This window comes from Ruditapes philippinarum, unplaced genomic scaffold (genome assembly GCF_026571515.1).
Source record: "Ruditapes philippinarum isolate M1 unplaced genomic scaffold, ASM2657151v2 ctg931_1_1_1_1, whole genome shotgun sequence".
In the NCBI taxonomy this organism is placed as follows: Eukaryota; Metazoa; Mollusca; class Bivalvia; order Venerida; family Veneridae; genus Ruditapes; species Ruditapes philippinarum.
The window spans coordinates 299,953-327,198 of record NW_026859402.1 but is presented as its reverse complement, the minus strand read 5'-3'; the positions used below and the strand labels follow the sequence as shown (position 1 = coordinate 327,198).

The window sequence follows — 27,246 nt, the reverse complement described above, 5'->3', positions numbered from 1 at the left end:
AATATATTTGTTTCCATGTCTGTTTAGAAATATTTGTGTACTTTTTCATATTTTCACACATAGGGAAAAATATGTACAAGTATATGTCCTTAACACACAGAAATAATGATGATTATTGTAGTATTTGTGTAATATTAGGCGAGTTTGATGAAGAATTAAGACACATTTGTTTAATACATATATAGTCCTTATATTTTGGTTTTCTTTTGTTAAATATGAATTTTTTGTTTGCTATTTCTCTGATTGGTATTCTTATTTGTTTACTTATATACAAAATAAAGCATTGTGTTCATTTTCATATTTCATTCTATGCAATATGCAATTAATTAACTGATTATGATTACTCAAATTTTTCTAATTTCTCTAACGTTCTGATTGTTCCTTATTTCGAAAATGTTTCTTATTGCCCTTAATTATGTTCCTAATTTCCTTAATGCTCCCAAAGAGCTAAATATTTCTGATCACACAATATTCCTGATGTCCCGAATATTCCCATTGTTGCAAATGCTCTCAATTTCTTTAATGTTCCTTAAAACTCAGATGTTTGAGATGACTCAGATGTCCTTTACGTCATGAATTCTCTAATTTCCGAAATTTATCTTATTGCCCTTATGTCGCCAATTTCCTTAATGTTCCCACAGAGGAGCAAAATGTTTCCAAGACTCAAATATTTTCTAAGACCAAATGCTTCAACTGAGTTGGATGTTCCTACTATTATCAATAGAGTTTTGAAAAAACTAGACATTTAAAAAGTGTTTAAAAGCTTTTTTATTTTATATATGGAAATATCTCTTCCACTTTATATATTCTTAAGTTTCAAGGTCTTTTTATGTTTGATTTACTTTTACTTTTTGTACAGTTACCCGATAGTGTACGTATTTTATTTTTCTCTATCACATGATACATTAACCTTTAACCTGCATCAACTAAAACTGATAAGCCATTTTCACCAGTATAGAGCCAGGCCAGCATGCACATCCATACAGTCCGACAAGGCTCTATACTATAATGTAGCTTGCTTTTTTTTTCATTTTGATATTGAAATTACTTAAACTTTAAAGGGACTGCACTGAGATATTTTGACATGAATATGGGACTTGAAATATTTTTTTTGAGATAATTGCTCAATTTGATGAAGGTCTAGAACAATAACTTGTGTGCAAAATTTCAGAACATTTGCTCACTTCGTATTCTAAGAATAAATATTCTAATTGTGAAAAATTATCTAAATTGAAAAGGGTTGCAATGTTTTTCACTCAAATCGGAAAAAATTAGCATCAGAATATGATTTTCTTTTTATTTCTAAGTATATTTCTTAATTATCTCTTGCATAATAATTATTATCTTTCTGTTTTGCCCCAGCAGCTGATCTGTGTTAAAAATTAAAAAAATGTTAGGCTTTTTTTAGACCTAAGTGGAGTTCCTTTAAATGGAGGTCAAAGCAGGTCAAATCTGTTAAGAAAATTCTGCAGGTTAAGGGTTAAGATGGGTGCAAGCTCCTTCGAAACTGGACATTTGTCCCCATGCAATTTACCATTTGATTGAATTATCTTTTACTTCCATACCTATGTACTGTTAGTGTGATACTTCTGTCTTGTTCATTTGTACATTCCTGTTATTAATGAAATATTTATTATATGAATTATTGGTACAATTTTATTTGCTTATTTTCTTGAAGAATATTTTCAGAATAAATCGGAATAAGCGTCAAAAGTGTTGTAACTTATATGTACATGTTGTCTTATATGCTATCCATGATAAGGTTTGCAATGTCCTTTTGGCAGTAGATCGAATGCACTTAATCTGTTTTGAAAAAAAAATGCCCAGTCCCAAGAAACCAGACACTTTGTGGGTCAGACCTTGACCCCTTTCTTGCTCAGCCTTTGTTAATTCTCAGTAGCTTTTAAGGTGGTCTTACTGTTATGCTTTCCCTACCCAAAAAAAATTTAACCAATATCGTAGCAATATCAGTTATTTTCAGAATGTTATTTTTTCCAAAATCTTTGGCAGTAGATTATTTGCAATCACTCATCCTTAATCACTATGTACTAAATTCTGGTTATTAATGGTTAAGAATTATTAAATTATTAATGGATTGTGAAAAATAGCGTTCCGGAAATGACTGATTTACTACGACATTGGCTGAATTGTCAGGAAAGCATTTTAGTAAGACTACCTTAACAAGAACACAAGTTGAATATCTGTCTTAGTCATAAACTTTGGTTGTTTGAATTTTCATGTGAGTTAAAAAAATCCCATTTATCAATTCATTTAATGTTGATTGAAACTTGATAGTAACTGGGATTATTTTTTTATTTGTCTGGAAAAGGTTTTAAAACGAATGTTATGATTAAGATGGATGCCCATTCTGTGTTCAAATGTTAAAAGTTTTGTTATTGAAAGTTGACAGACGGATCAAGCCAGGGCCTGGTTAACACTGACATAAATTGTTACTTCCAGTGCTTTAGATCTCCTTAGACATTATAATGTTCAGAGCTAAAATATTTAACCTTGTGTTCTTTCTTATAAAATATTTTTAATCATATCAACCCCCTTTGGTTAGAATAAGATATAGATAATAATGGAAAACGAAATGAGACTTGGCTTCGTTGAGTCCTAATTAAAGTCACAGTCCTCCGATTTGCACACTTCGCACAGCTTGTAATTACAGCCTATGATAATGGCGGTGTATTACCGACAGATTATGTTCCTCTTGGACATGTATGCATTTAACTGAGGAAGTATTATGATAATGAAACATTTTTGAAAGAGAATTTACCAGCTATCACTCACAGGAGAAAAACAACCAGCTCTCTTAAAGTCAGGGATTCACAACGCAACTCACACCCAGTGATGTGTCAAAAATTGACATTTATAACTGAGAAGTGTTGCCTCACCCCCCTTAATCCACCGGACATGAGTTCCTGTGACTATGACCTTTTTCCTAACCTCAAAATGCCACTCAGGGGTGTAAGATTAAATGACTTACATGTCATGGTTCAGAACTGTTCACTATTTAGGGGAGATGATGTGTAAGCCGCCGGATAGCTCAGTCAGTACAGCCGTGGTATGATATTCCAAGGATCCCGGGTTCGAGTCCTGGTCAGACTGCACATTTTTCTAACCCTGTGACATAGAGAAACTTATAGTTGCTATGGCCAATGAGATTCAAAGCATCACATGTGGTTGCCTGGCAACGGCAATTGCTAATCTTCGGAACAGATGGAAAGCGGTTGTTAGAAACAGGGGTAGTGACTTTGAAGGAATATTATAAGATATGGTAGGTGTGTATCACTTATAGTTTTCTTACAAATTTAAGGCCATTATCAGAACTTATTGAATGACCCTCATACTTCTCTTGTACTTAATTGAGGTTTTTCTTGTGTGGCCTATCAAACAGTTTTAAGAAGCCAAGTACATGTAGTGTAAAATCAGCATGACTCAATTCCGATTTATTTTTAAGTGTTATCAACTAACATGAAGACTTGGGTTTCACAATACTTCTTTTCCTAAAATCTGTTCATGGTAAGATAGAGTAAAAACTTCCTACATACTGAGAAAAATGAATTTTTAAGCCACAATGTCTCTGTATAAACAGGGGGCACACAGTGTTTGGATGGTATATACTGCTTGATGGTGACCTTATAATGAGATTTAAGTCATAACCTTATAATATGTATATAATATGTATATATAAAATAGCCTATAGACTATATTTATATACATATTATAAGGTTATGACTTAAATCTCATTTTAAGGTCACCATTAAGCAGTATATACCTGATCCAAACACTGTGTGGGCCCCCCTGTGATCTATATTAATGTAACTTTTATAATTATAGTAGTCTGATGGGGTCCAGTCTTATAGACTTTAAGGTCCAATGGACTGTCAGTTAAGTAAATCTTGGGATAATTTAACAAATCAGCATAGATATAACATAATTTTCTTAATGTTACTGTGTCATCAGGTTAAGGACTCCCTTCTCAGGGTAAAGGGTCAACTCGGCCCTATACCAACTCGGCACAGGTCAACTCGGCACGGGTCAACTTGGACCTCTTTTAAAAACTTATATTAGGATATAGATTGTTTAGTTAATATAACATAACATTGAAAGAGTTAATTATTTTAAAAGTATTCAAAAGTACGATCAATTAAAAACAGAAATTGAAAAGGGTGAAAGTGTACATGTATTGTTTGAAATTATCTTTGTTAAGAAGAAACAATATTAATGTATGTTAAATATTGATCAATAAATAAAGTTTTTGGATTGAATTTTTATGACAATAAATGTTATTGTATTTAACACAGTTTGAGTGTTTGTTCTTTTATACGACCAATGCTGTTTTAACGATATTTTTTTTACTAAAAACATCATTCTGAAGTAGACAAAACATGCATATAAATTGTAAACACTTCCTTTCTTTACAATTCACATACAAATTGGTACTTGTTAATGAAACTTTTCAATATCCTTGAGTAGAGGTCTATTATTGTGAAAATGTTAAACAATGAAAGTTATGATGAAAACATTTAATAAGTTATCATTACCAGTAATATATAATTATGGGCCGAGTTGACCCGTGCCGAGTTGGAATAGGGCCGAGCTGACTCGGGGGCCGAGTACGTTTTAGGGCCGAGCTGACCCCGATTCCTTCTCAGGGAGGTAAATGTACTTTAAAGAAGACTATGAAAATGTCTCTTTCCGTTAAAAAATATATACTTTCCTTGAATAAGAGTCCTTTCGCATTTTATAAGTATCTTAAAGGGATACAACTCTGCAACCGGTGAGATTTGCGTCGTTTTTCTTTATAATTGTTTCTTTATGTATTTAGGTTGTTTTATGTTATGTAATATCTTTTTTGACGAGACAATTAGTTTGTTTGTGAGCTATGACTAATTTGTTTTTTTTCCACTTACACTTTCTTTCGAGAATTCTTTAAATAATCAAGATAAATAGAAACCGGACGGTAAAATTCGGTTAGTCATATTAGTCACTCGAATAAAAAAATTATGCATCAGGGATTGAAAGTTATATGTTTTCCTTAATTTTTAATTCTCCTTACTATAGACACTGTACGTTAAGACATATGGCGGAAATTTTACAGTTATTTTATACTTATTATCAATTAATTTTTTTTTATTTATCATCCTCAATTTTAAGTAAAGTATCTATTCTAACTCATCATGCTAATGAAAGAGAGAAATATGTTTTTCCGTATGTTTCTTACTTTTACAGCCGCTTGTAACCGCAAATACTTAAGCAGCTTTCTGATTACAAGAGGCTATGGAAAGCCATGGCTGTCTGATATTGTTCTTTTTCAATTTATGTAACCATTTGGATAATATATGAGTTCACTTCGACTATATATGAATTGAAAACACCTTCTTATTTAACCGGAATCCATTATATTAATCCACAGTAACAATATATGAAACCATACTGTCAGTGTATGAAACCGAGTTAGCAATATATAAGTTGATTTTCTCAAAATATGATTCCAATTCTTCACTATATGTTACCAAAGTAGCAATGTATGGAACCAGATGTCCTTATATGAAACCGAATTATCAATATATTAATTCATTTTTACAATATATGAAACCATTTTATCAATGTATGGAACCAAAGTAGCAATATATGAGTTGGTTATACCAATTATTCAATATATGGAACCAAGGTAGCAATGTATGGAACCAGGTGTCCTTATATGAAACCAAATTATCAATATATTAATTCATTTTTACAATATATGAAACCATTTTATCAATGTATGGAACCAAAGTAGCAATATATGAGGTGGTTATTACAATATATGATACCAATTATTCAATATATGGAACCAAAGTAACTATGTATGGAACCAGGTGTCCTTAGGCCTAAAAAAAAAAATTGTTTTGTTCGGGTCACCCGACCCTACCTAATAATATGCGCCGACCCTACCGTTTTTTTTCGTGTCCAAAAAAAACAAAAAAAAAAAACGATGAAAATACCGTATTACTGGAGGTGCGGTACGGCAGTGCTCACCCGGAAGGCAATTCAGGCGAAAATTTCGCTGTGTATATTTCCATTTCCCTCTCTCAATTGATTAAAGAGAAGTCAACATCGCCGATAAAATCTTAATTCCCAAAGAGTATTTACTTGCCGATGTAAAGAGCAGAGATTGTATCCGCCCATATGACGACTGCTTATTATCATTATCCAATCAGAGCATCGCTGTATACTACCCTTCTACCTGTATGCAAAGCGATAGACCGCCTACTCTAAACAGTAAATAATGAGATCATCGGCCCGAAACGGGTATATTTTGCGAGTTTAATACGGGATTTGGCGATAATTATAGATTATTTTTTTCCGATCATCTAAACACGTGCAAATCTTCCCTAATTGATATACACGCGGTGTTTAACCTGTGCAATGGGTTCTTCACGGCTATCACAAAACTGTTAGTCAATTAAAAATAATTAATTTCATTTCACGTCATGGCTTAGGGTGAAATGCCAAAACCTAGCAGTAAAAAAAGTTACTGATTCTGATACACATAATACACGCGAAAATTTAAGAAAGCCAAAGAAAGCCAATTCGCAAAAATCTTATGATTGGTATGTTGTAGACAGCTCATGAAAATAAAGGGAGATAATTAGAAATTTATTTTCTATAATTTCTCAGTTGAATTTTTCAATAAGAAATGAATGAATATAATTTTAGTGATCAAATATAATGTGCACAAATGTTTGCAGTACAAATTTTACATATTCTTCGATATTTGAAAATTGTTTTATAAGCATAATTATATGCACATAAATGTGACATTACAACATAGAAGATCATAAAAGAAATTTCTGGAAACAGAACAGGATAGACAGATTTTATTAATCATTATCCAATGTAACTTTATCTTCTGTTAAAAGTGAGGAAAGTAAAAATATAAAGTTAATTTATTCATCATATTTTTTCTTACACATTATTATCAATAAATCTACATGAAAATATATAAACAAATATTTAGAGAAAGCTTATAAATAGCTGATAAATAGATTGTGTTTCTATTCTAGTTAAAGGATGTATAGCCATGCATGTTAATGCATACACATTGGGATGTTTCCCTTCTGCCGATTTTTCACGAGGAAGTCACTTCTCCCTAAAATTTCCCCCCAGGATGAGCCCTGGGTACGGTACAGGTTTTATCGCCGCTCTTAGTTACAAAATGGCGGATCACATCGTCAATATTTGTAAAACGGCGTGTGATCTTCACCAGTAGAACACCAGGTTTTAATGATTGTTACACCTGAAATGTCTTTTGAAAACATAGAAGGGATGTATTTGTGCCACCCGGGAGGGATGTCAGAAATTTCCATATCTACATTTCAATATACTGGTGAATAATAATAATAATAAAAAAAAAAAAAAAAAAAAAAAAAAATCCGACCTACCCTACCTATTCCTTGAGAGCATGTTACCCTAACAAAACAATTTTTTTTTTTTAGGCCTTATATGAAACCAAATTATCAATATATTAATTCATTTTTTACAATATATGAAACCATATTATCAATGTATGGAACCAAAGTAGCAATATATGAGTTGGTTATTACAATATATGATACCAATAATTCAATATATGGAACCAAAGTAAAAATGTATGGAACCAGGACTGGTGTCCTTATATGAAACCAAATTATCAATATATTTATTTATTTTTACAATATTTGAAACCATTTTATCAATGTATGGAACCAAAGTAGCAATATATGTGTTGGTTATTACAATATATGATACCAATAATTCAATATATGGAACCAAAGTAACAATGTATGGAACCAGGTGTCCTTATATGAAACCAAATTATCAATATATTAATTCATTTTTACAATATATGAAACCATTTTATCAATGTATGGAACCAAAGTATCAATATATGAGTTGGTTATTACAATATATGATACCAATTATTCAATATATGGAACCAAAGTAACTATGTATGGAACCAGGTGTCCTTATATGAAACCAAATTATTAATATATTAATTCTTTTTTACAATATATGAAACCAATTTATCAATGTATGGAACCAAAGTATCAATATATGAGTTGGTTATTACAATATATGATACCAATTATTCAATATATGGAACCAAAGTAACAATGTATGGAACCAGGTGTCCTTATATGAAACCAAATTATCAATATATTAATTCATTTTTACAATATATGAAACCATTTTATCAATGTATGGAGCCGAAGTATCAATATATAAGTTGATTATCACATTATATGATACCAGATCTTCAATATATGGATCCAAGTATGTCATGTATGGAACCAGATGCCCTTATATGAAACCGAATTATTAATATTTTAAATCAATTTTACAATATATGAAACCAGTTTATCAATATATGTAACTGAAGTAGCAATATATAAGTTGATTTTCACATTATATGATACCAGTTCTTCAATATATGATACCAAAGTAGCAATATATTGAACCAAAATGTCATTATATTGACGGGACTTTTTTAAAGGCTGTATTCTATCCTTGCACCGGTATTACAGTTTCGCGCCAATATTCCTTGTAGAACAGCGTGCTTCACTGACTGCATACTGCACATTTTCTGAATAAGGAAATATTTGAATTTAACGTCACATTCACTTAAAATGGGCTGGGCAGGCAAAACTTATCGTTTTATATGTAGGAGTTGTATGTCATAATTTAAGCTATTGAGTCGTACTGACCATTAACAAAAACATATTTAAAAAATAAGTTCATCTCGACCTTTACCTTTGATCAAAAATAGGCATGGCCAGAAGGACACATCAAGGTTAATCTACTCACAAAGTTTAAAAAATAATCAGTCAAATAATAATTGATTTCATGAAAAAGTGTATGCATTGTAATAACAGAACCCAGTGACCTCGGCCTTTAAATTGTTGACTTGAAAATAGGCTATTTTGGTTCCATATAATGAAAATTGCTATCATAGAATGTAACATCAACTTATATACTAGCTGCTACTTTGGTTCATATATTGTAAAAATGACTTAATATATTGATAATTCGGTTTCATATAAGGACATCTGGTTCCATATATGGCTTCTTAATGGTACCATAAATTGAAGAACTGGTATCATATAAAGTGATAATCAAGTCATATATTGCTACTTTGGTTCCATACATTGATAAATTGGTTTCATATATTGTACAAATGAATTAATATATTGATAATTCGGTTTCATATAAAGACACCTGGTTCCATATATGGCTATTTTGGTACAATATATTGAAGAATTGGTATCATATAATGTAATAACCAACTCATATATTGCTACTTTGGTTCCATACATTGATAAATTGATTTCATATATTGTAAAAATGAATTAATATATTGATAATTCGGTTTCATATCAGGACATCATCTGGTTCCATATATGGCTACTTTGGTACCATATATTGAAGAATTGGTATCATATAATGTTATAACCAACTTATATATTTCTACTTTGGTTTCATAAATTGATACATTGGTTTCATATATTGAATAATGAATTAATATATTGATAATTCGGTTTCATATAAGGACATCTGGTTCCATACATGGCTACTTTGGTAACATATATTGAAGAATTGGAATCATATATTGAGAAAATCAACTTATATATTGCTAACTGGGTTTCATACACTGACGGTATGGTTTCATATATTGTAACTGTGGATTAATATAATGGATTCCGGTTAAATAAGAAGGTGTTTTCATTTCATATTTAGTCGAAGTGATCTCATATATTATCCAAATGGTTACATAAATTGAAAAAGAACAATATCAGACAGCCATGGCTTTCCATAAGAGGCTACAATTTTTCTGTTAGTCAGATATTGATTCATTTATCTGAACTTTTAACTACTGATTATATTGTTTTCATATGGCCATATATTGATATAAGATTAAGACAGTGCTATCCAGCTATTTTGGGAAACCCCTTGGATTAGAGAGGGGGCACGAAATACCCAAATATCATACATGCCATAATTTCTGGACTGATTTCTGGGACACTTTAAAAAATGTTTCTAAAATTGACATAGTAGCATATAACCTACTAGTAAGCCGATATTTACAACTTGCAAATATTATGATACAGAGAAGCATGTACTACGTCCCCGCGAGGGGTTTGACATTAATGGAAGATAGGTAGATGCTTTATCACTGTGGTAGCGTAAGGTATTATGCTTACTTGTCTTGTACGGTGACAATTCCACATGTGACAAAAATGTTAAAAAACGGCTTGTAAAGTTTTGGAAGCCAGAACTATCACTGCGGAAGCTTCATGGCAAGGGACATTCACTGTTAAATTACCGCGATATATCTCCGAAAAGTCACCTTGTTTTATATCATAGATATGTACCTTTCTCTTTTTAATAAATTAAAACCATTCTAAGTAATTGTCTTGAGACTCGTATGTTAAAAACAATGCTCAAAATCGCGACACTTCAAAAATAATTGCAATTTGCAAACATTCGAAGAACTTGTAAACATTATTTCCTAACAAATATTTCCTTATAAATGTACAAAACAAAATCGCAAATAATGACCTAAAATTGGAATTTGTTGTCACACCACCCTTCTATTTTGTGAACTGATCCTGGAGACAAGTGATTGACAGGTGCTAGAGATTGTTTGGTCAGCTAGAAGTGTCAATCATCATTAAAGGGCGGTCTTATTAAGACTTCAAAAGACTTTGCCAATGTGCGTACATGACAAACTGCTAGGTAAATGTAGGCGGAGTCATTTATGCAGACAGTTTTTGACACACTTGCCCAGCAAGTCTTTTAATTGACGGAGAAAGGTCACACATGTATATTTGTCAATCAGTGGATTAGTGTCAACAGTTCTTTTGTATAACTAAACTGTTTGGGAAAAACTATCTGATATCAAAGTTTTAGGATAATTAACATGCAAATATAATTGCATAATATTGGAATTGTTCTTGCTGCAAATAAGTTCCAAATTTTTATTTTCATCCTGAAAAAAACTTTTCTGGGACTGTCGGCTGATTTCTGTGACAATCCCCGGGATGTTATGGCATGTATGCCAAATATACCCAAATACACCCAAATATAGCAATATTCATTTTTGTTTGTATAAAATATAGATTGTAATGAGAAAATGACTTATTATTAATAAAAAATAACATGACGAAGCCAGCTATAACTTTCATTCCAATGAAATGGGCAGTTGAGATTTTGTAAGACAATAAACTTGTGACAGTCATTTGCTGATCTAGGTTCAATAACATACTTGCATTTTAAGATAAAGCTACATGTATCATATGATAATATTTGTTGTCTACATTCAAATTTTTAGAGTATAATTTTGTTGTAATTTCATTCAAGTGTCCATTGTATTGTTATTGTTGTAATTTAATAGCTGGACTGGTATGCAAGGCGTTCCAGAAGCATGCTGTTAAATCTGTTTGTTTAACCAAGTACATGTATTCACTTTTATATTTGTAGATTTCAACTTTTGCATCGCCTATATAGACTCCTAGAAAATGTCGGTGTTTAGTCAATATTTTGGGAAAATAAGAGTTCCACAAGGAGGGGAAAAAGTCTACAAGGATGAATGTGCTTTCTCTTTTGACAATCCAGTAAGTTGTTAAAATTTATGTAAAGTGTTGTATTCAAGAACAGCTGAAGGCCTCTCTCCACAATAAGTGTGAATGACCGATTCAAAACAATATGCTCTTTTTGCATAGTATTTTGAATTGTACAAAATTGTTTTATTCCAACAAATGCAAATATTCAAAGCATAAAAAAAATTAAAATTTAACAATGAAATGTATGGAAACGTCTGTCTGATACCATCCTGAAATGAACTCCAGCAAATTTGTCGGTTTTGATATTGAGAATTTCAGTTCAATTGGGATTTTTTTTAAAGATTGGGAAAAAATAAGAATATTTGCCATTTGGAATGGGTCTCAGGTAATCTGACCAATAGTGGCAATTGGAAAAGTTATGAATTTTTCACATATAATGTTGTTGTTTTTCATTTTGTTGACAATTACCTCCCCTTGAAGGATTATAAATAAAATTGATGTTTCTTGGTAAATTAGGTTACAGCCATACACTTTATGATGCTCCTGTATGAATATACCAGAATGGGAAAGAGATGCAAATATGTATGACTTCTTACATACAACACTTTTTTTACCTTTTTACAAACATTATTTACTATTCAGTCCTATGATTTACAATGTAGGATATATAATTATTTTGTTGCAGGAATCTGAGACAGGTTTATATGTGTGTATGAACACATTTCTTGCATTTGGTAAAAAACACTTAGAGCAGCATTTCAAGAAGACTGGAAATGGTGTTTTCCTTCACTTACGAAGGAATAGAATAGAGGTTTGTGATTATGTATTTTTTCTGTGGCATTTTTAATACAAAAAAAAAATATTAAGAAATCACCATTTTTATGAGATGAATTGACTTAATTGACTCAATCCCCTGTTGATGGAATCAGAAGGGGTTTATTGTTTGGAGTTGTCCGACAATATGTCTGTTCATCCATTCGTTCGAATTTCCTTTCCGCGCTACTTTAATACTTCTCTGCAACTACTGGCTAGAATTCAACAAAACTTTGTGGGAAGCATCTGAATACCAAGAGGAGATGTGCATATATACCTTGTTTTGGTCAGACCATTTAACACAGAGTTATGGCCCTTGATTAGTTTGCATATAGTAATGATGATATAGTTCAAATTTCATTTCCACGATATTTCTTGCAACTACTGGCTGGAATTCAACAAAACTTGCTTACAAATTCCTAGGGGCTGCTTACAAATCCCCAAAGATTGCTTATAAATTCCCAAAGATTGCTTACAAATTCCCAAAGATTGCTTTCAAATCTCTTAGATATCATATGTATGAGAGCGATATTTATTGACATTTTATGACAATTTCAGGTTGTAAGTGATGAACCTCCTCCAGAGAAAAAACCTACAAAGCTTGCCATAGGTGAGTATGAAATTGACAATTTGAAAATAAAAAATGACCTTGACCTTTAAATGACCTTAACCATCAAGGTCAAATTATTGTGTTTTGCTTAAATTGACATAACTTTAATATTTATTTATGGCTTTGATTCATTCTTTTACAAAAGAACACTTAATATGACCAAAACTAACATGTTGAATAATTTAAGTATGACTTGATCTATAAATGACCTTTAGTCAAGTCAAATTATAAATTGAACAATAAAATGATATTTTCTAGGAGTATTCTTTAGTACAATATTTTCTTCTCTGATGTGATTGATGTTAGAAATAAAACAAAAAATCGAGTTTTGGCCCCTGCTTGGCTTCAAATGGCTCTTGTTATGAAATTACATTCATTACACTCTAATGCTATGGTTTAAGTGATAAGTACTGGTATCCCATATGCTGTGTCCATTAACATGTGTACATGTATGTATATGAGCCGCGTCACGACAAAACCAACATAGTGCGTTTGCGACCAGCATGGATCCAGACCTGAGACTAAGCCTTGGCATCCGCGCAGTCTGATCAGGATCGATGCTGTTCGCTTACAAACCCTATTACAAGTAGAGAAACTGATAGCGAACAGCATGGATCCTGATCAGACTGCGCGGATGCGCAGGCTGGTCTGGATCCATGCTAGTCGCGAACCCACTATGTTGGTTTTGTCATGACACGGCTCATATAGAATGATGTGTTATGAAACAGCTGTTTGATTTTAATTATTTTCCTATGCAGGCTTAGAAGGAGGTTTCCAAACAGATGAGAAGAAGTTCAAATTTGAGGAACATAACTCAGTTGTGGTTTTACCTGACTGGAAGATATTCCCTCTTCCTGATCAAGAACTTCCAGATATTGTGAGTGAACTTGTTACATTTTTCATTTTTTCTCTTAGAGAATGGCTTTACTTAACATAAGTGCTTTCTCATACTTTTATTAACTTTAACCCTGGTCCATGCTAAAATATGAGACACCATCACGCGTCACGACAAAATTAACATAGTGTGTTTGCGACCAGCATGGATCCAGACCAGCCTGCGCATCCGTGCAGTCTGATCAGGATCCATGCTGTTCGCTTACCAACCCTGTTACAAGTAGAGATACTGATAGCTAACAGCATGGATCCTGATCAGACTGCGCGGATGAGCAGGCTGGTCTGAATCCATGCTGGTCGCAAACGCACTATGTTGGTTTTGTCGTGACGCGGCAAAATTAGGTCAATCTTAAACGAAATTAAAGTTGCATGCCTCCAGATGAGCCAGAATATTTCAAAAAAATTAAACTTGAGAAAAATGTACTAAGATTTTAAGAAAAGTATAAAAATTTAAGATTGAAAATAATTTATATGTTGTGTGTGATTAAGGACTGATTTTTGCAGTAATATTCACCTTATTTCAACTGTGTTAAGTCTAAAGAGCTATGGTTTTGGTAAATTACATGGATTTCAAGTGCTTTTTGCAATGTGTAAATTATTTTCTTTGTTCACTTCACAATATTTTACTTTTAAATATATTTTCAAAATTTTCATGAAAATTAGCATGAATCTGGAGGCATGCTGCTTAAATGAACCAACGAATCTGTAAAACTGCCTTTTTTCTTTGCTAAGGTTATGAATATTAATTTCCTGTCTATTTAGCCAGGTACAAATGTCAGTGGTTATGAGTTGTGATTTCTTGACTATTTATGTCAGGTACAAATGTCAGTGACAGGTATATTGAAAGCAGAAGATGCATGGAAACTTGAAGAAGCAGCTGCAATGGCTGGAACGTGGGATGGCGAGAAAAGAGTTGTATCAAAGTACGTATGGAAGTCTTAACTTCAACCTCCTTATGTGTGAAAGTTAACTGCCTTGGCAACAAATTTAAAAAGTGAACTTCGTCACCAAGCACATCCTGACAGTCTGACCAACCTCTCTATGGCCAATGAATTGAAAGTAAAATCATCTTGATTTATTGTCGAACCCTCTTGCCCTAAGCTCAACTAAGTCATCACTTTTGGTGTTTAGTTTGGTGTATGTGCGTCCATGTGATGGTCTGTCCGGATTTGTCCAATCTATTTCTATCTCATTCTTTACAAAATGTGTCTGGTGCAAAGGTCAAGGTCACACTTAGGGGTCAAAGGTCAAGTAACTAAATAAAACATTCATTTGCAAGTATAACTTCTATATACATAGATGGATTTTAATATAACTTAGAACATAATTATGTTCTTAATGAATGTTGAATTGAGTTGTCTTGTGCAAAATGAAGGTCATGGTCACAAGAGGTCAAAGGTCAAGTAAAAATATTAAAACTTGTTTGCTTGGACTGTATCCTGCATATTCTTTGAAGTATTATGTTTAGTGGTCAGAGGATTTTTAAAGTGTTGAGCCCATTTGTGGTGAGCTCGATTTAGCCACCACTTTTCACTTTTGGCCATTTAGTGTATGTGTGTCAGTCAGGGACATGCAGACCTGACTTGCTCATTTCTGATGGCAACAGTGTATCAGTTTTGGTTTTAGTAGCACAAGTAATTTGGAAGTGAAAAAGTGAAATCAGCTTAACATACCGCAAGAATAAAAAATGTGAATTTTTGGAATTATTGAATATTGCTTTTCTGCACTTCCTATATTTATCATGACACTTGTTGGTGTTGGTTAACATGTCAATTAAGGCCTTTTTCCCAGAAGCTGTCAAAACTGTTGACACAAATTTGGTATTCATTGTCAATTTCATTATGGTACACCATAGCTAATAACAGTTCATCCTGAAATCAAATCTAATTCAAAGTGATATTTTTGCCCATCCAAGGGTTCACAGTGAGTGCACCGGTGAAAATCAAAATTTGTTTACATTTTGCCTTAATTCCAGTCAATTTTACAATTTAATTTGCTCGTACGATGAATCTCCAGTGGCCCAAGGAAATTTATCCATGGGAATTTACCTGTAATGTTCAATTTATTTAAAGAGTGGGGCAGTAACTTTTTGTATTTTAGGCAGATTGATATTTTGTCCTAATCATTTTCCAATATCAACTGTTGATCAATCTTTTGAAATATTTCATCATTTCAATTCAACCTTACAATGAAAAAATGAGTATAATGTCCTTCAAGTAAACAAGAGAAGGATGTACAACTGCACGTCAAGAACACCAGACTACATTTAAGCTACTTTATTGACCAGATTCTGTCAATCAGTGACCTACATCGGAATTATTTAATGCAAAACTTCAGACCTGTTGTACACTAAATGTGGTCACTAAATATCATGTGACTTGCTCAAAATGTTACTAAATTTGGAATTATGCCAAAAGATTTTCAGGGTCAAAGGTCAAGGTAGCATTGACCTTTTATATCAAAACAGTTTCCAACTAATAACTTGACCATCCATTGGCCCTTGGCCCTCAATCTTAACATATGCATTGGTCTTTGCCAGTAGATGACCATTATTGAGTTTGCGGTCACGGAGTCAAAGGTCAAGGTAACATGGACTTTTATAACAATACAGTTTCGAAGTAGTAACTCGACCACCCATGGCCCCTCTGCCCTGAAACTTCACAAGTGCATTGGTCTTAGCTAGTATTAATGTTGGGGTCAAAGGTCAAGGTCACATGAGCCTTGCATGTAAAAGCAGTTTCTGACCAATAACCCGACAACCCATGGGTGTACGGCCCTCAAACTTCACAGGTGCATTGGTCTTTACCAGTAGATGACCCCTATTGATTTATCAATACTTCTTCCATTCTTGGTCTTATTTTTATATTACGCTCAGTTGTTTGTATTGTAATTAAAGACCCTGTATGTTTTGTGATTGATATTGTCACTGTGTGTATACCACACTTGCAAAAAATTATATATGTTTATAATTATGCAAATAAAACAATTTTCAAACATCGAAGAATATTGTAAAATATGTACTGCAAATATTTTTGCACATTATATTTAATCAATAAATTACATGCATTCATTTCTTCTTAGAATTTATAGAAAATAAATTTTGAATTACCTCCCATTATTTACATGAAATGTTAAATTGGGTAATATCTTTATAAATACTGCATATTGGAACTTACAACATTGACAAATTTTAATTTGAGGGTCATATTTATGAAATAAAACCATGAAGAAATCATGTTACAGGATCTTTAAGTCAAAAACATTATATCACTATCAAAATTGGAATGTAATCTTATGATACATTGTGTAAGTACATCTATTAATAACTATTATCCTAACTAGAGGTAGACCTATTCTAGGTTGGAGTTATCTACATCGAACAACAATGTTTCTGCTCAACTATGTTAAGTATTAGGAAGAGCTGTTGTACTAGCCCAGGTGTTTGGTTGTCGCCATCACACTTTGGTGCAAGTTGTTATCTCCAAAACTAATGAAGAGAATGGGTTGAAACTTCCAACACTTTTTTAAAGAGCATAAGTAAGAGATCAATATCCAAGGCCAATAACTCTAACATGGAATTTAACAGAATAATGGCCCTTTTTTGAACTTAGAAATTCTACATTTTCAAGCACTGAGACTTGTAAGTCAAGCATGCTTTCTTTTTGACAGCTCTTGTCTTTATTTATTCTATATCATGCAAATGTTTACAGCATTGTTGAAATTGATAATTACAGGCAACTGGTAAAAAAAGAAATACATGAAGAATTGTATTTATTTATTCATATTAATTGTACAAAGTTACATAGAGATGCCATCTAGAAGTTTTAGCATTCTTGTTAGTGTAACAGTTTGTTCATGTTTTGCATTAATATATGAGTGAAAATGATGCTATGAAATAAGACTATACATAGACTTGTATTTGATTACTTTTGTAACATTTATAATAATTGAAATGACTGTTTCCCTCATCATCACTAGGTTTATATCATATTTTAATAAATTTGATACTTGAAACAAGGATTTTATTGTTACTGTCAATTTCAAAATTGGCAGTTAAACCACTTGGCAATAAAGTACTTATTCGTCCATATACAGTTCATTAACACTTAGTACAGAATGAGTGTACTATAAAAGATAAGCCATTAAATGTCCTGTAAATCATCTATGTATTGTTTTTAATACTGATTGTTTACAAGTCTACTCAAAAGTCTGCAGATATGAATCTTTGCAGCATTGTTTCTCCTTCTTATATTCAGTGACAGGGAATAATACTGCAATGCATTTATAGGTCTGTGTTCCTGTTCCATGCACTGCCCTAATAAATTCAAGGCTGTTTCCCGGTGAGCTAGGTTTGGTTCTTGTTCAATGGTTCTGGTAAGTTTAGAGAGTGCCAGGCGTGTATCTTCTTGTTTATTGAGATGGCTGTATATCTTGTACTGTAGAAAGTACAGGAAAGTTAGAGAATCCACTTCAACATGGTCCATCCAGGAGTCTCGTATTGTTCTGAAAGCTTTGTCCTCTTCTGTAGATCTAAACATTTCCTGTCTTAATTCCTTTGGAAAACAATAGACTTCACATGGCCAAAATTGTACACAATTTGCTGTAGCGTTTTGTAAAGCTTCTTCAATATTTTGATCACATACTGCTTTAAAAGCTTGCCTTCTTGTTAGTCTGTAAACGTGATGTGGACAAAATGGCTCAACAATGTTTAGGTCGTAGTGCCTTTCAATATCACAGAGAACAATTTCAGCTCTTCCAAACTGCCTTGTACAGTAAAGCATTGAGGCAAGTTTCAGTTTACTAGATGCAACATTAGTGTTTAGACCAAGGGAGATCCAGTTAAGAGCCTCAGCTGATATTGTATTATACTGTTGTATGTTGCGGGAAGCTAAAACAGATCCTAGCCTTGAACAGACCCTTGGTGCTAGAAGATTGCGAGCTGTCTTGTCTAGTCCATGACATTGAAGACTAACTATGTCAGAAATGTTCTGCTTTAATGCTTGTATAGGTCCCCAAGTCCAATAGCTAAATGAGGTAGACTCTCGAGAAAGCTGAATTGCTATGAGGTGTAGTAGTTTTACTGAAATATCCTCGCATGTTCTGAATGGGCATATTGATATATTGTTGAACTTGAGCTGAAGCCTTGTACCAAGATCATCACACTTGATTCCTAGTAGTGCTACCACATTACTGTTGATGATACGCTGAAGTATTTCAAGTATGAAAGGTTTGACTTCAGGTGTAATCTTCCCTCTCATCAAGTTGTTTCCAGGAATGAAAAAATGTGGACAATTTTCATTAAGAATGTTAGTGTACAAATCATGGATACACAATGATAAACATACAATTAAGTTCTTTTCTTGCCAGATGATAGACTGGGTATTTTCAATACAGTGGAACAAAACTGTCTTACACATGTAACTAGAAATTACGTCTGTAAACAACGGATTTATGAATGTTTTTATTATCATTTTCATCAAGACATAGCAGCGAATCTGTGTTATGTTTAGATTATTCATTAAACATCTTTCGGCTAAAGATGTTGATATTCTCCATTCAAGATCCTCATTTTCACTGCCATGTCGACCAACTCCAACAAGAAGACAACCAGAACTACAGCAGTATTGTTTGATTTCATCAGTAGGCCATTGACCAACACTTTGTTGGTGCAACCATTGTCTAGCTTGTAACGGCCATGTTGTACAGGGAAGGGCAATAACGTTATCATGCTCACAAAGATTGCATTCCAATGTAAATGCTGGCCCATGTCTTTCTGGTCTTTCATGAGGACCTCTATACATTACATTATGACATATCAAAGAATTTTTCAGTAATACTCTTCCATATCTGTCTCTTCTGTAAATGGTACATGGGGAGTTTTTAGACTTACATTTATAATAGCGCATAGGTAGAGGAGAATCATGTCTTAACAATTGAAGTCGACAGTAACCTGGGGATACAGAACGATCTTGAATCATCAGTAGATTTATTACACCAGGTTGCCAGTCACTCCAGTCTTGTATCACATGGTACATGTCAAGACAGTAAATATTGTCAGTATCTGAGTTTAGTCCTAATGTAGTTGTGCCTTCTGCTTGACTACCCATCATATAGGGACAAGTTATATGTTTTTTTATAAAACATAGCCTGGAACACTGCATAAATATTGATTGCAACAGAAGCATTGATCTCCTCCTTTTTAGTACCATTCTGGTATCCACACCTATATCAGCAAGAACTTCTGACAGCTTCATTGATACAGCCTCCTCCGAGTAATCTGGTGCTTGAAACATTCTGAAAAAAAAATTGTCGCTTGATTTTACCTTTTAATGCTGCTGCATGTATCGATTTATATTTGTAATTTTTCAACAACAAAAAAAATAATATTAATAAAAAAAATAAATAAAAAAAGAATATTAAAATTTTGTGGTGTTGCCGAATTTTGTTTGTGTTTATTTCTGATCTCTATGAACTAATTAGTTTATGTATATTTTATATTTTTGTTATTGTTGAAAGTGTAGTGATACAAGAATAAAACTACAGAATTTTTTTTGTTACATAAAATTTGGTAAAAATAAAATAAGTTTTTTCCTTGACACTAGTGTTGGAGCAAACACTAGTGTTGGAGCAGTACCTCTAGAAGCTTGACAGAAATCATGATCACAAAGTAGAAAATTATTGCTATTTGAGGCAATTCTTACATTTTTCAGTCATGATGGTATTTAAATCGGTATGAGGAAATGAATTAGCCATCTAAAAGTGCATTTCAGCAGGTAAAAAGTGCAAAATTTTAGCATTTAATCATTTAGGCACCTGCCCGGAATGTACTGGAATACAGCATGTAGTGTGGTGCTCCTACACTGTAAATAGTCTCGATCAAGAAATAAATACCTTATATTTTTCCAGTAAGTTAGTTCTCTTTGAATAAAGTGCCTCACACTGTGTATGATGATATGTGCGTTGAAATTTATATCCCTCCAGTGTCTCCATTTGAATACTTTCTGTTCCGGTTTTAACAGAAGGGGAAAAAATTTCTTGGAAAAATTGATGATTTTTTTACGCACTTAATATTTATTTTCCTCAACAAAACTTGGGTATTTAATTTCCTATAAATGTTTCACTGTTCTTAAAGCAGTTTTCCTGTGGCAAGTATGGTACTGAAAGTTTACATGTACTGTGTGTTGCTATAGAAACACATTCTAGCTGCTCTTGGGCAGGGTTCAGTTTTTCTGTACATTGAGAGAAAAGGAACTGCATATCTGTTTGATCATATGAGAGGAAGGCAATAAATGGTTTTTGATAGGGCCGGGAACAAGGCAATAATGGTTTTTAGCTCGACTTTTCTATGAAAAGGGGAGCTATCCTACTCGCCCCGGCGTCGGCATCGGCGTTAGCGTTGGCGTCACACCTTGGTTAAGTTTTTCGTACCACCCCACTTTATTTCAGAAGTATTACAAGTATGGCTTTGAAACTTACCATACTTGTTCACCATCATAACCTCCATCTACAGACAAGAGTACATAACTCTGTCAAGGTTTTTGACAGAATTATGGCCCTTTTTTGACTTAGAAAGTGTATTGAGCTTGGTTAAGTTTTTTGTACCACCTCACTTTATTTCAAAACCATTGGAGGTATTGCTTTGAAACTGACCATACTTGTTTACCATCACGACCTTCATCAACAGACAAGAGGACATAACTCTGTCAAGGTTTTTGACAGAATTATGCCCCTTTTTGACTTAGAAAATACATTGAATATGGGTAAAATCCACTTATTGCCTTAACCCTTTGAGATATTGCTTTGAAACTTTTAATGCTATTTCACATCATTACCCCCATCTGTACGCAAGAGAAGGTAACTCTGTCAAGGATTTGTTTTAAAAAATTAAGGCCTTTTATCGACTTAGAATCTTGGTTAAGTTTTTAGTACCAGTCCACTTTTTGACTGAACTGTTTGAGATATTAATTTGAAAGTTGGAATACTTGTTTACAATCATGATTCCCAAACATGTCCAGGAGAAGGTAATTCTGTCAAAGATTTTATTTGAATTATGGCCCTTAACTGTCAATGTTTTGTATTATAGGCAAGCACTAAAAAAGTCGAGCGTGCTGTCTTACGGACAGCTCTTGTTATCTCAAAATTCTTATGACAAATCTTAATGACTTAATTACTTTCCTTGCAAATTCTAGGATAAATTTCTACTTTACTTCAATGGTTTGTACACACAGGCAGTATCTTACACAAGTTTCAGGGCCGTTACAAAAATATGGAAATCATGGTCTGGGGTAAAAAAATATAGAAGCGATTGGTTACTTTGTATCACAGGGTGAGAAAATAGAAAATACATGGTTGATGTCGGGAATCGGGATGGAGACGGTTTATCCGGTGAGGGAGAAAGTGTATCTTGGCGAGCTTTAGCGAGCCAAGATTCACTTTCGCAGCGAACCGGATAAACCTTCTCCATCTCGACATCAACCATGTATTTGATTTATCCTGCTTTTTATCATGTTTTAAGAATAATTAAATGGTTTCATTCTCCTTTTCCCCCGATAAAATAGCATCTATATGCAGTTTTGTTTTGCTGCTAAATATGTGACGTCATCATGTGACCTAGTGACTGGAGATAGATAAGTTTATCCGGCAAGGCTTTAGCCAGCTGATGATATACACAGTAGCAGGATAAAATGTGAATCCATATGGCTGTCTTACTGTGGTTAAGTTGTTGTGTGAATGATTGTATCTTCAAAACTACTGAAGGGAATGGGTTGAAATTTAATTTCAGACTATAGTTCTGTGTGATTATCTTACATGATTGGCACAGGTCCCATAACTCTGAGTTACCTTTTTACAGAGTTATGCCCCTTTCTTTACTGTCTTATAGACAGTTCTAGTTAGTTTCAAGATTGTTAAAGTGAAAATTAGGCTTATCAGGGTATACATGTATTGTGAGTGAACAAGTTAAAGGCAAAATGAGTTTACAATTTGATGTAATTCTTTTCAATTTTATTGGCGTCCGCGCCGAAGCGCGGCGCCTTTTATGGAATGAAATCAGATTTTGTGAAAGGGCGACAGCAACTTCTCGAGCCTTTTATAGTTGTTCATAATCGATCATTCCGATCGGTATGAGGGTGCTTGATTATTAATTAGTCGCGATGTGTACAATGAATAGCGAACTGGAGAATTTCGCAATGCAAACATTTTCAAATTAATTAACCTTTTCCGTCAATAAATCGCGCTCTTCTGGGTATTTTTATTTATCATTTTGTAGTACACAGTGGGTTATTATGGTATATAATTCCGAAAGCTGTAAATAGAATGTTGAGTTGATGACCTAAATATTCCGAAAATCTATTTATAGAGGGATGTACTCCTGTCGGTAATTCCCGGTCTCTCCTGGTCTATTTTGACGACCGGCGAATAGTACCACACGTTTATTGTCCGGTCTCTTCCGGTTTTGGAGTAGATGTTTGATGTCGTTACAGAACAGAACAAAATATTTTACAGATAAATAAGCTTTTTTTCAAAATGAATGTTTGTCACTTAGTTTGGTTACAATAATTAATAAAAATAGATCAACTCTCAAATTTATTGATTATTATTATACATAAACATACAATTCGAAAAAAAATCCAACAACACAAATCGCATGTTTTATTTTATCTGTATGAGATAAAAACAATAAGTATGTACAATAATTGAGAAAAAATGTACATTTTTATGGCATTAATATGACACTATCAACTTTGAAACATTTTATTTAATTTGTTATTCGTGTTTAGTAAAGATGCCGAGGAATTATTCAAAGTTACAAATCAGATTTTATGAATTATTCAATTGATTGATACTTTAAAAATGATAAAGAAAAATACAAATGCACATGTATATGGTTTAAGAATAAACAATATTATATATTGAAAGTTTAACCTTAATTTACTGACTTTTTGTGCCCCCACGTTAGTGGCGGGCATTTAGATTTACCCTTGTCCGTCCGTCCTTCCGTCCTTCCGTCCGCCTTTCCGTGCGTCCGTCCGTTCACTTTTGTGTCGCACGTAACTCAAAAAGTATTTGACCTAGAGTCATGAAACTTTACAGGAATGTTGATCAGCATGTGTAGTTGTGCACCTGGGTATTTTGGTCGGGATATTTTTAGTATTTTCAGAGTTATTGCCCTTGACTTAGTAAAATTTTGCAATTTTCAACTTGTGTCGCATGTAACTCCAAAAGTATTTGACCTACAGTCATCAAACTTTACAGGAATGTTGATCAGCATGTGTAGTTGTGCACCTCGGTATTTTTGTCTGGATATTTTTAGTATTTTCAGAGTTATTGCCCTTGACTTAGTAAAATTTTGCAATTTTCAACTTGTGTCGCATGTAACTCGAAAAGTATTTGACCTACAGTCATGAAACTTTACAGGAATGTTGATCAGCATGTGTAGTTGTGCACCTGGGTATTTTCGTGTGCATATTTTTAGTATTTTTAGAGTTATTGCCCTTGACTTAGTAAAATTTTGCAATTTTTAACTTGTGTCGCACATAACTCAAAAAGTATATGACCTACAGTCATGTAACTTTACAGGAATATTGATCAGCATGTGCAGTTGTGCACCAGGTATTTTCGTCTGGATTTATTTAGTATTTTTAGAGTTATTGCCCTTCACGTAGAAAATTTTTGCAATTTTCAACTTGTGTCGCAAGTTTCTCAAAAAGGATTTGACATAGTCAATAAACCTTATGGGCTTATGTGGATTTATCCAGTATTTGTAGAGTTATTTCCCTTGACTTAGTAAAAAGATTGACAGAACAGTGTCGCGGTGGGGGCACCCGTGTCCTATGGACACATTTCTAGTTCCAGTTAAGTTTTGACTTATAATCGTCGGTCATTATGACAATTGAATTCTTAAAATAGTAGTAAACGTAAAAACTCAGTATTAAAGTAGTGCATAAAACACAAAAAAGAAAAGAAAACAATATTCATAAAATCTGTATTTTTTTTATTAAAAAAGATATTACAATTAGTGTATTATAAACATTTATGCTCAACATGGTAATATAACAAGTTTCATATTGTTACTAAGTGTGAACAGATACCTTAAGAGGGGGTCTTCGCTAATAGCGATAACATAATAAGGGACAATTACACAAGTGTGGTGTTGATCATGTGTTACTCATATGGATTATAAATGATTGTATACATGTATATCCGTTGCTATTAATAACCACGATCATAAAGAAATAACAAGTAATATTCTAATTTCTAGCATGCCAATCAAAGTTATGAATAATGAACAATGTTTTTCGTTCGTTCATTCATAAGTGATATACAATTCTGGTAAAAACCAATGAACCATTGAACAGTTTATAAGAATATCTTGTCATCATATATCTACTAGTTCATCTGCACCTGCTGCATTTCTTGCTTGGACGCCCTTTGATGCTTTGCATCAATGCTTTTCTTGTAACTAACTTAGCATGAACGATAGATAACTCACATGGCCCAATGAAATTTCTAGTAATATCCATGGGAAATTACATTTAATATCTTTTTATCCTTTAGGTAGATTTATATCAACTGTTGGTTAATCACCATTATATTATAGTCAGTCTTTTGAAATTTATAGTCAACTCAACTCAACAAAGAAAAGAATGAGCATAATGTCACTTTAAAAATTATGTCATATTTTGAAGTTAAATCCATACTTTTCAGGGTCATATTGGACAAGGTCTGGCCCGGCTTTCACTAACGTTCTCAAAGTCAAAATCTCAGCTCAAATCTGAGATTTTTCTCAAATCAGAAATTGAGATTGAGATTTTTCTCAGTTTGGCTTTCACTAAAAAATATTGAGAAAAATCTCAACTTAAGATTTGAGATTTTTCTCAGATATATTGAGACAAGGTTTGGCTGTCTCAGATTATGTCTCAGTGAAGCTAAATTATTATTATCATGGGTATTTTTACTTTCTGCATGGTTATTTTGATAAATAAACATAATTTGACATTTTAGGCAATTAAGTTTCTATTATTTTCATATATTCAGTACTATATTGACTGATTATTGTGGGTGACATCATGCGCTCTAATTCATGACGTCATGAAATTATGACGTCACAATAATCATAATAAAAATGATTCATTGAATTTTGTTTGTTTTCTTTTGATGTACATTCATTCTTGATAACTTATTTTCATTAGCATTCAAATTTTCACACATTTGCAATTGCTTCTTGGTGTTTTTGTTATTGTTTATTTATTTATTTATATTTTTTTTTAAATAAAACAAGAAAATATAGATCTACTTAATGTAATAAATATACAAATATTTCCCTGTTGCGTCAGCTTACATCAAAGCAGCAATTATATACATGTACATGATATACTTCGTAAAATAGAAGCTCGATCATCAATAATGCACACTAAGGTAGCCGCTTATGTCTTGAGAAAAAAACAGTCTCAGTTGAGAAAATTCTCAAATGTTGAGAAAAAGTTTAGTGAAAGCCAACTTGCGATTTTTCTCAGGTGAGTAAGAATCTCAGTTAATATTGATACAATCTTAAGTTGAGATTTATCTCAGTTTGAGAACGTTAGTGAAAGCCGGGCCTGATCTGATTGTTTTTTTTTTTGTTAAATTCAGACATGCAGAAAGCCTGCAACAACTAGACAATGGGAAAAAGATTCCTCCATCCGGATGGAAGTGTGAAAAGTGTGATCTTACAAATAACCTTTGGTTGAACCTTACTGACGGTACTATCATGTGTGGACGTAAATTCTTTGACGGCAGCGGAGGAAACAATCACGGCGTAGAGCATTATCACGTCACTAAATACCCACTCGCTGTTAAGCTAGGAACCATAACCCCAGATGGTGCAGGTATGTGTAATTGTATTTGGTACAAGAGATGGTGACCTTCGTCTGCCCGTGGATAAAGTCAGTTACTGCTAATCACTTGGCTGTATAATTATCCAGAGAAGTACCCTAATTCCTCAAGTATAAGACAGGGATTTTTTTCTTCCATTTTTAGGACAAAAGTGTGATTTCTGTCTTATAAAAGGAGCAAAGGTGTTGGCTACCTACCTTCACCTACGAACATAGTCTCAATCTATGTCCAGTTATTCAGTTATGAAACACTACTCAATAACACCTGTTAAAGGTCAAGTAGGCCATAGCTGCTCTATTGAAATTTTAAATAAATGTGACAACAGATATACAGCGATAACTTGTCACATAAGTTTAATAAAAAAAATTTAAAGGATGATTTAGAATGAAAGATAAATAAATATGAATAACAAGTATTAGTAATAAAAAATGTAATTCTAATAAAGTATCAGAAAAAGTAAACATG

At 33.0% G+C, this 27,246-nt stretch overlaps 2 protein-coding genes across 3 annotated transcripts in view; one reads left to right on the top strand and one right to left on the bottom strand.

Annotated features, from left to right (window-relative positions):
- Positions 1-4,753: 4,753 nt before the first annotated feature.
- The window catches only part of LOC132756362 (ubiquitin carboxyl-terminal hydrolase 5-like), a 41,299-nt gene continuing 18,806 nt past the window's right edge, over positions 4,754-27,246 (top strand). Inside the window, exons 1-7 of one of the 2 annotated variants that reach the window (XM_060747419.1) lie at positions 4,754-4,786; positions 11,509-11,642; positions 12,277-12,402; positions 12,963-13,014; positions 13,773-13,891; positions 14,725-14,831; positions 26,539-26,774. In XM_060747419.1, the coding sequence (XP_060603402.1) occupies positions 11,547-11,642; positions 12,277-12,402; positions 12,963-13,014; positions 13,773-13,891; positions 14,725-14,831; positions 26,539-26,774 (736 nt within the window). In that variant the 5' untranslated portion in view covers positions 4,754-4,786; positions 11,509-11,546. Of the gene's footprint in view, positions 4,787-4,958; positions 4,980-11,508; positions 11,643-12,276; positions 12,403-12,962; positions 13,015-13,772; positions 13,892-14,724; positions 14,832-26,538; positions 26,775-27,246 lie in introns of those variants that run through there. The other variant, XM_060747420.1, reaches the window with a different exon arrangement.
- LOC132756363 (uncharacterized) lies at positions 17,302-21,241 on the bottom strand. The gene is made up of 2 exons (XM_060747421.1): positions 20,800-21,241; positions 17,302-20,202 (listed from the first exon to the last, which is right to left on the bottom strand). The coding sequence occupies exon 2, from the start codon at positions 20,199-20,201 to the stop codon at positions 18,084-18,086; it is 2,118 nt and encodes a 705-aa protein (XP_060603404.1). The 5' UTR covers position 20,202; positions 20,800-21,241; the 3' UTR covers positions 17,302-18,083.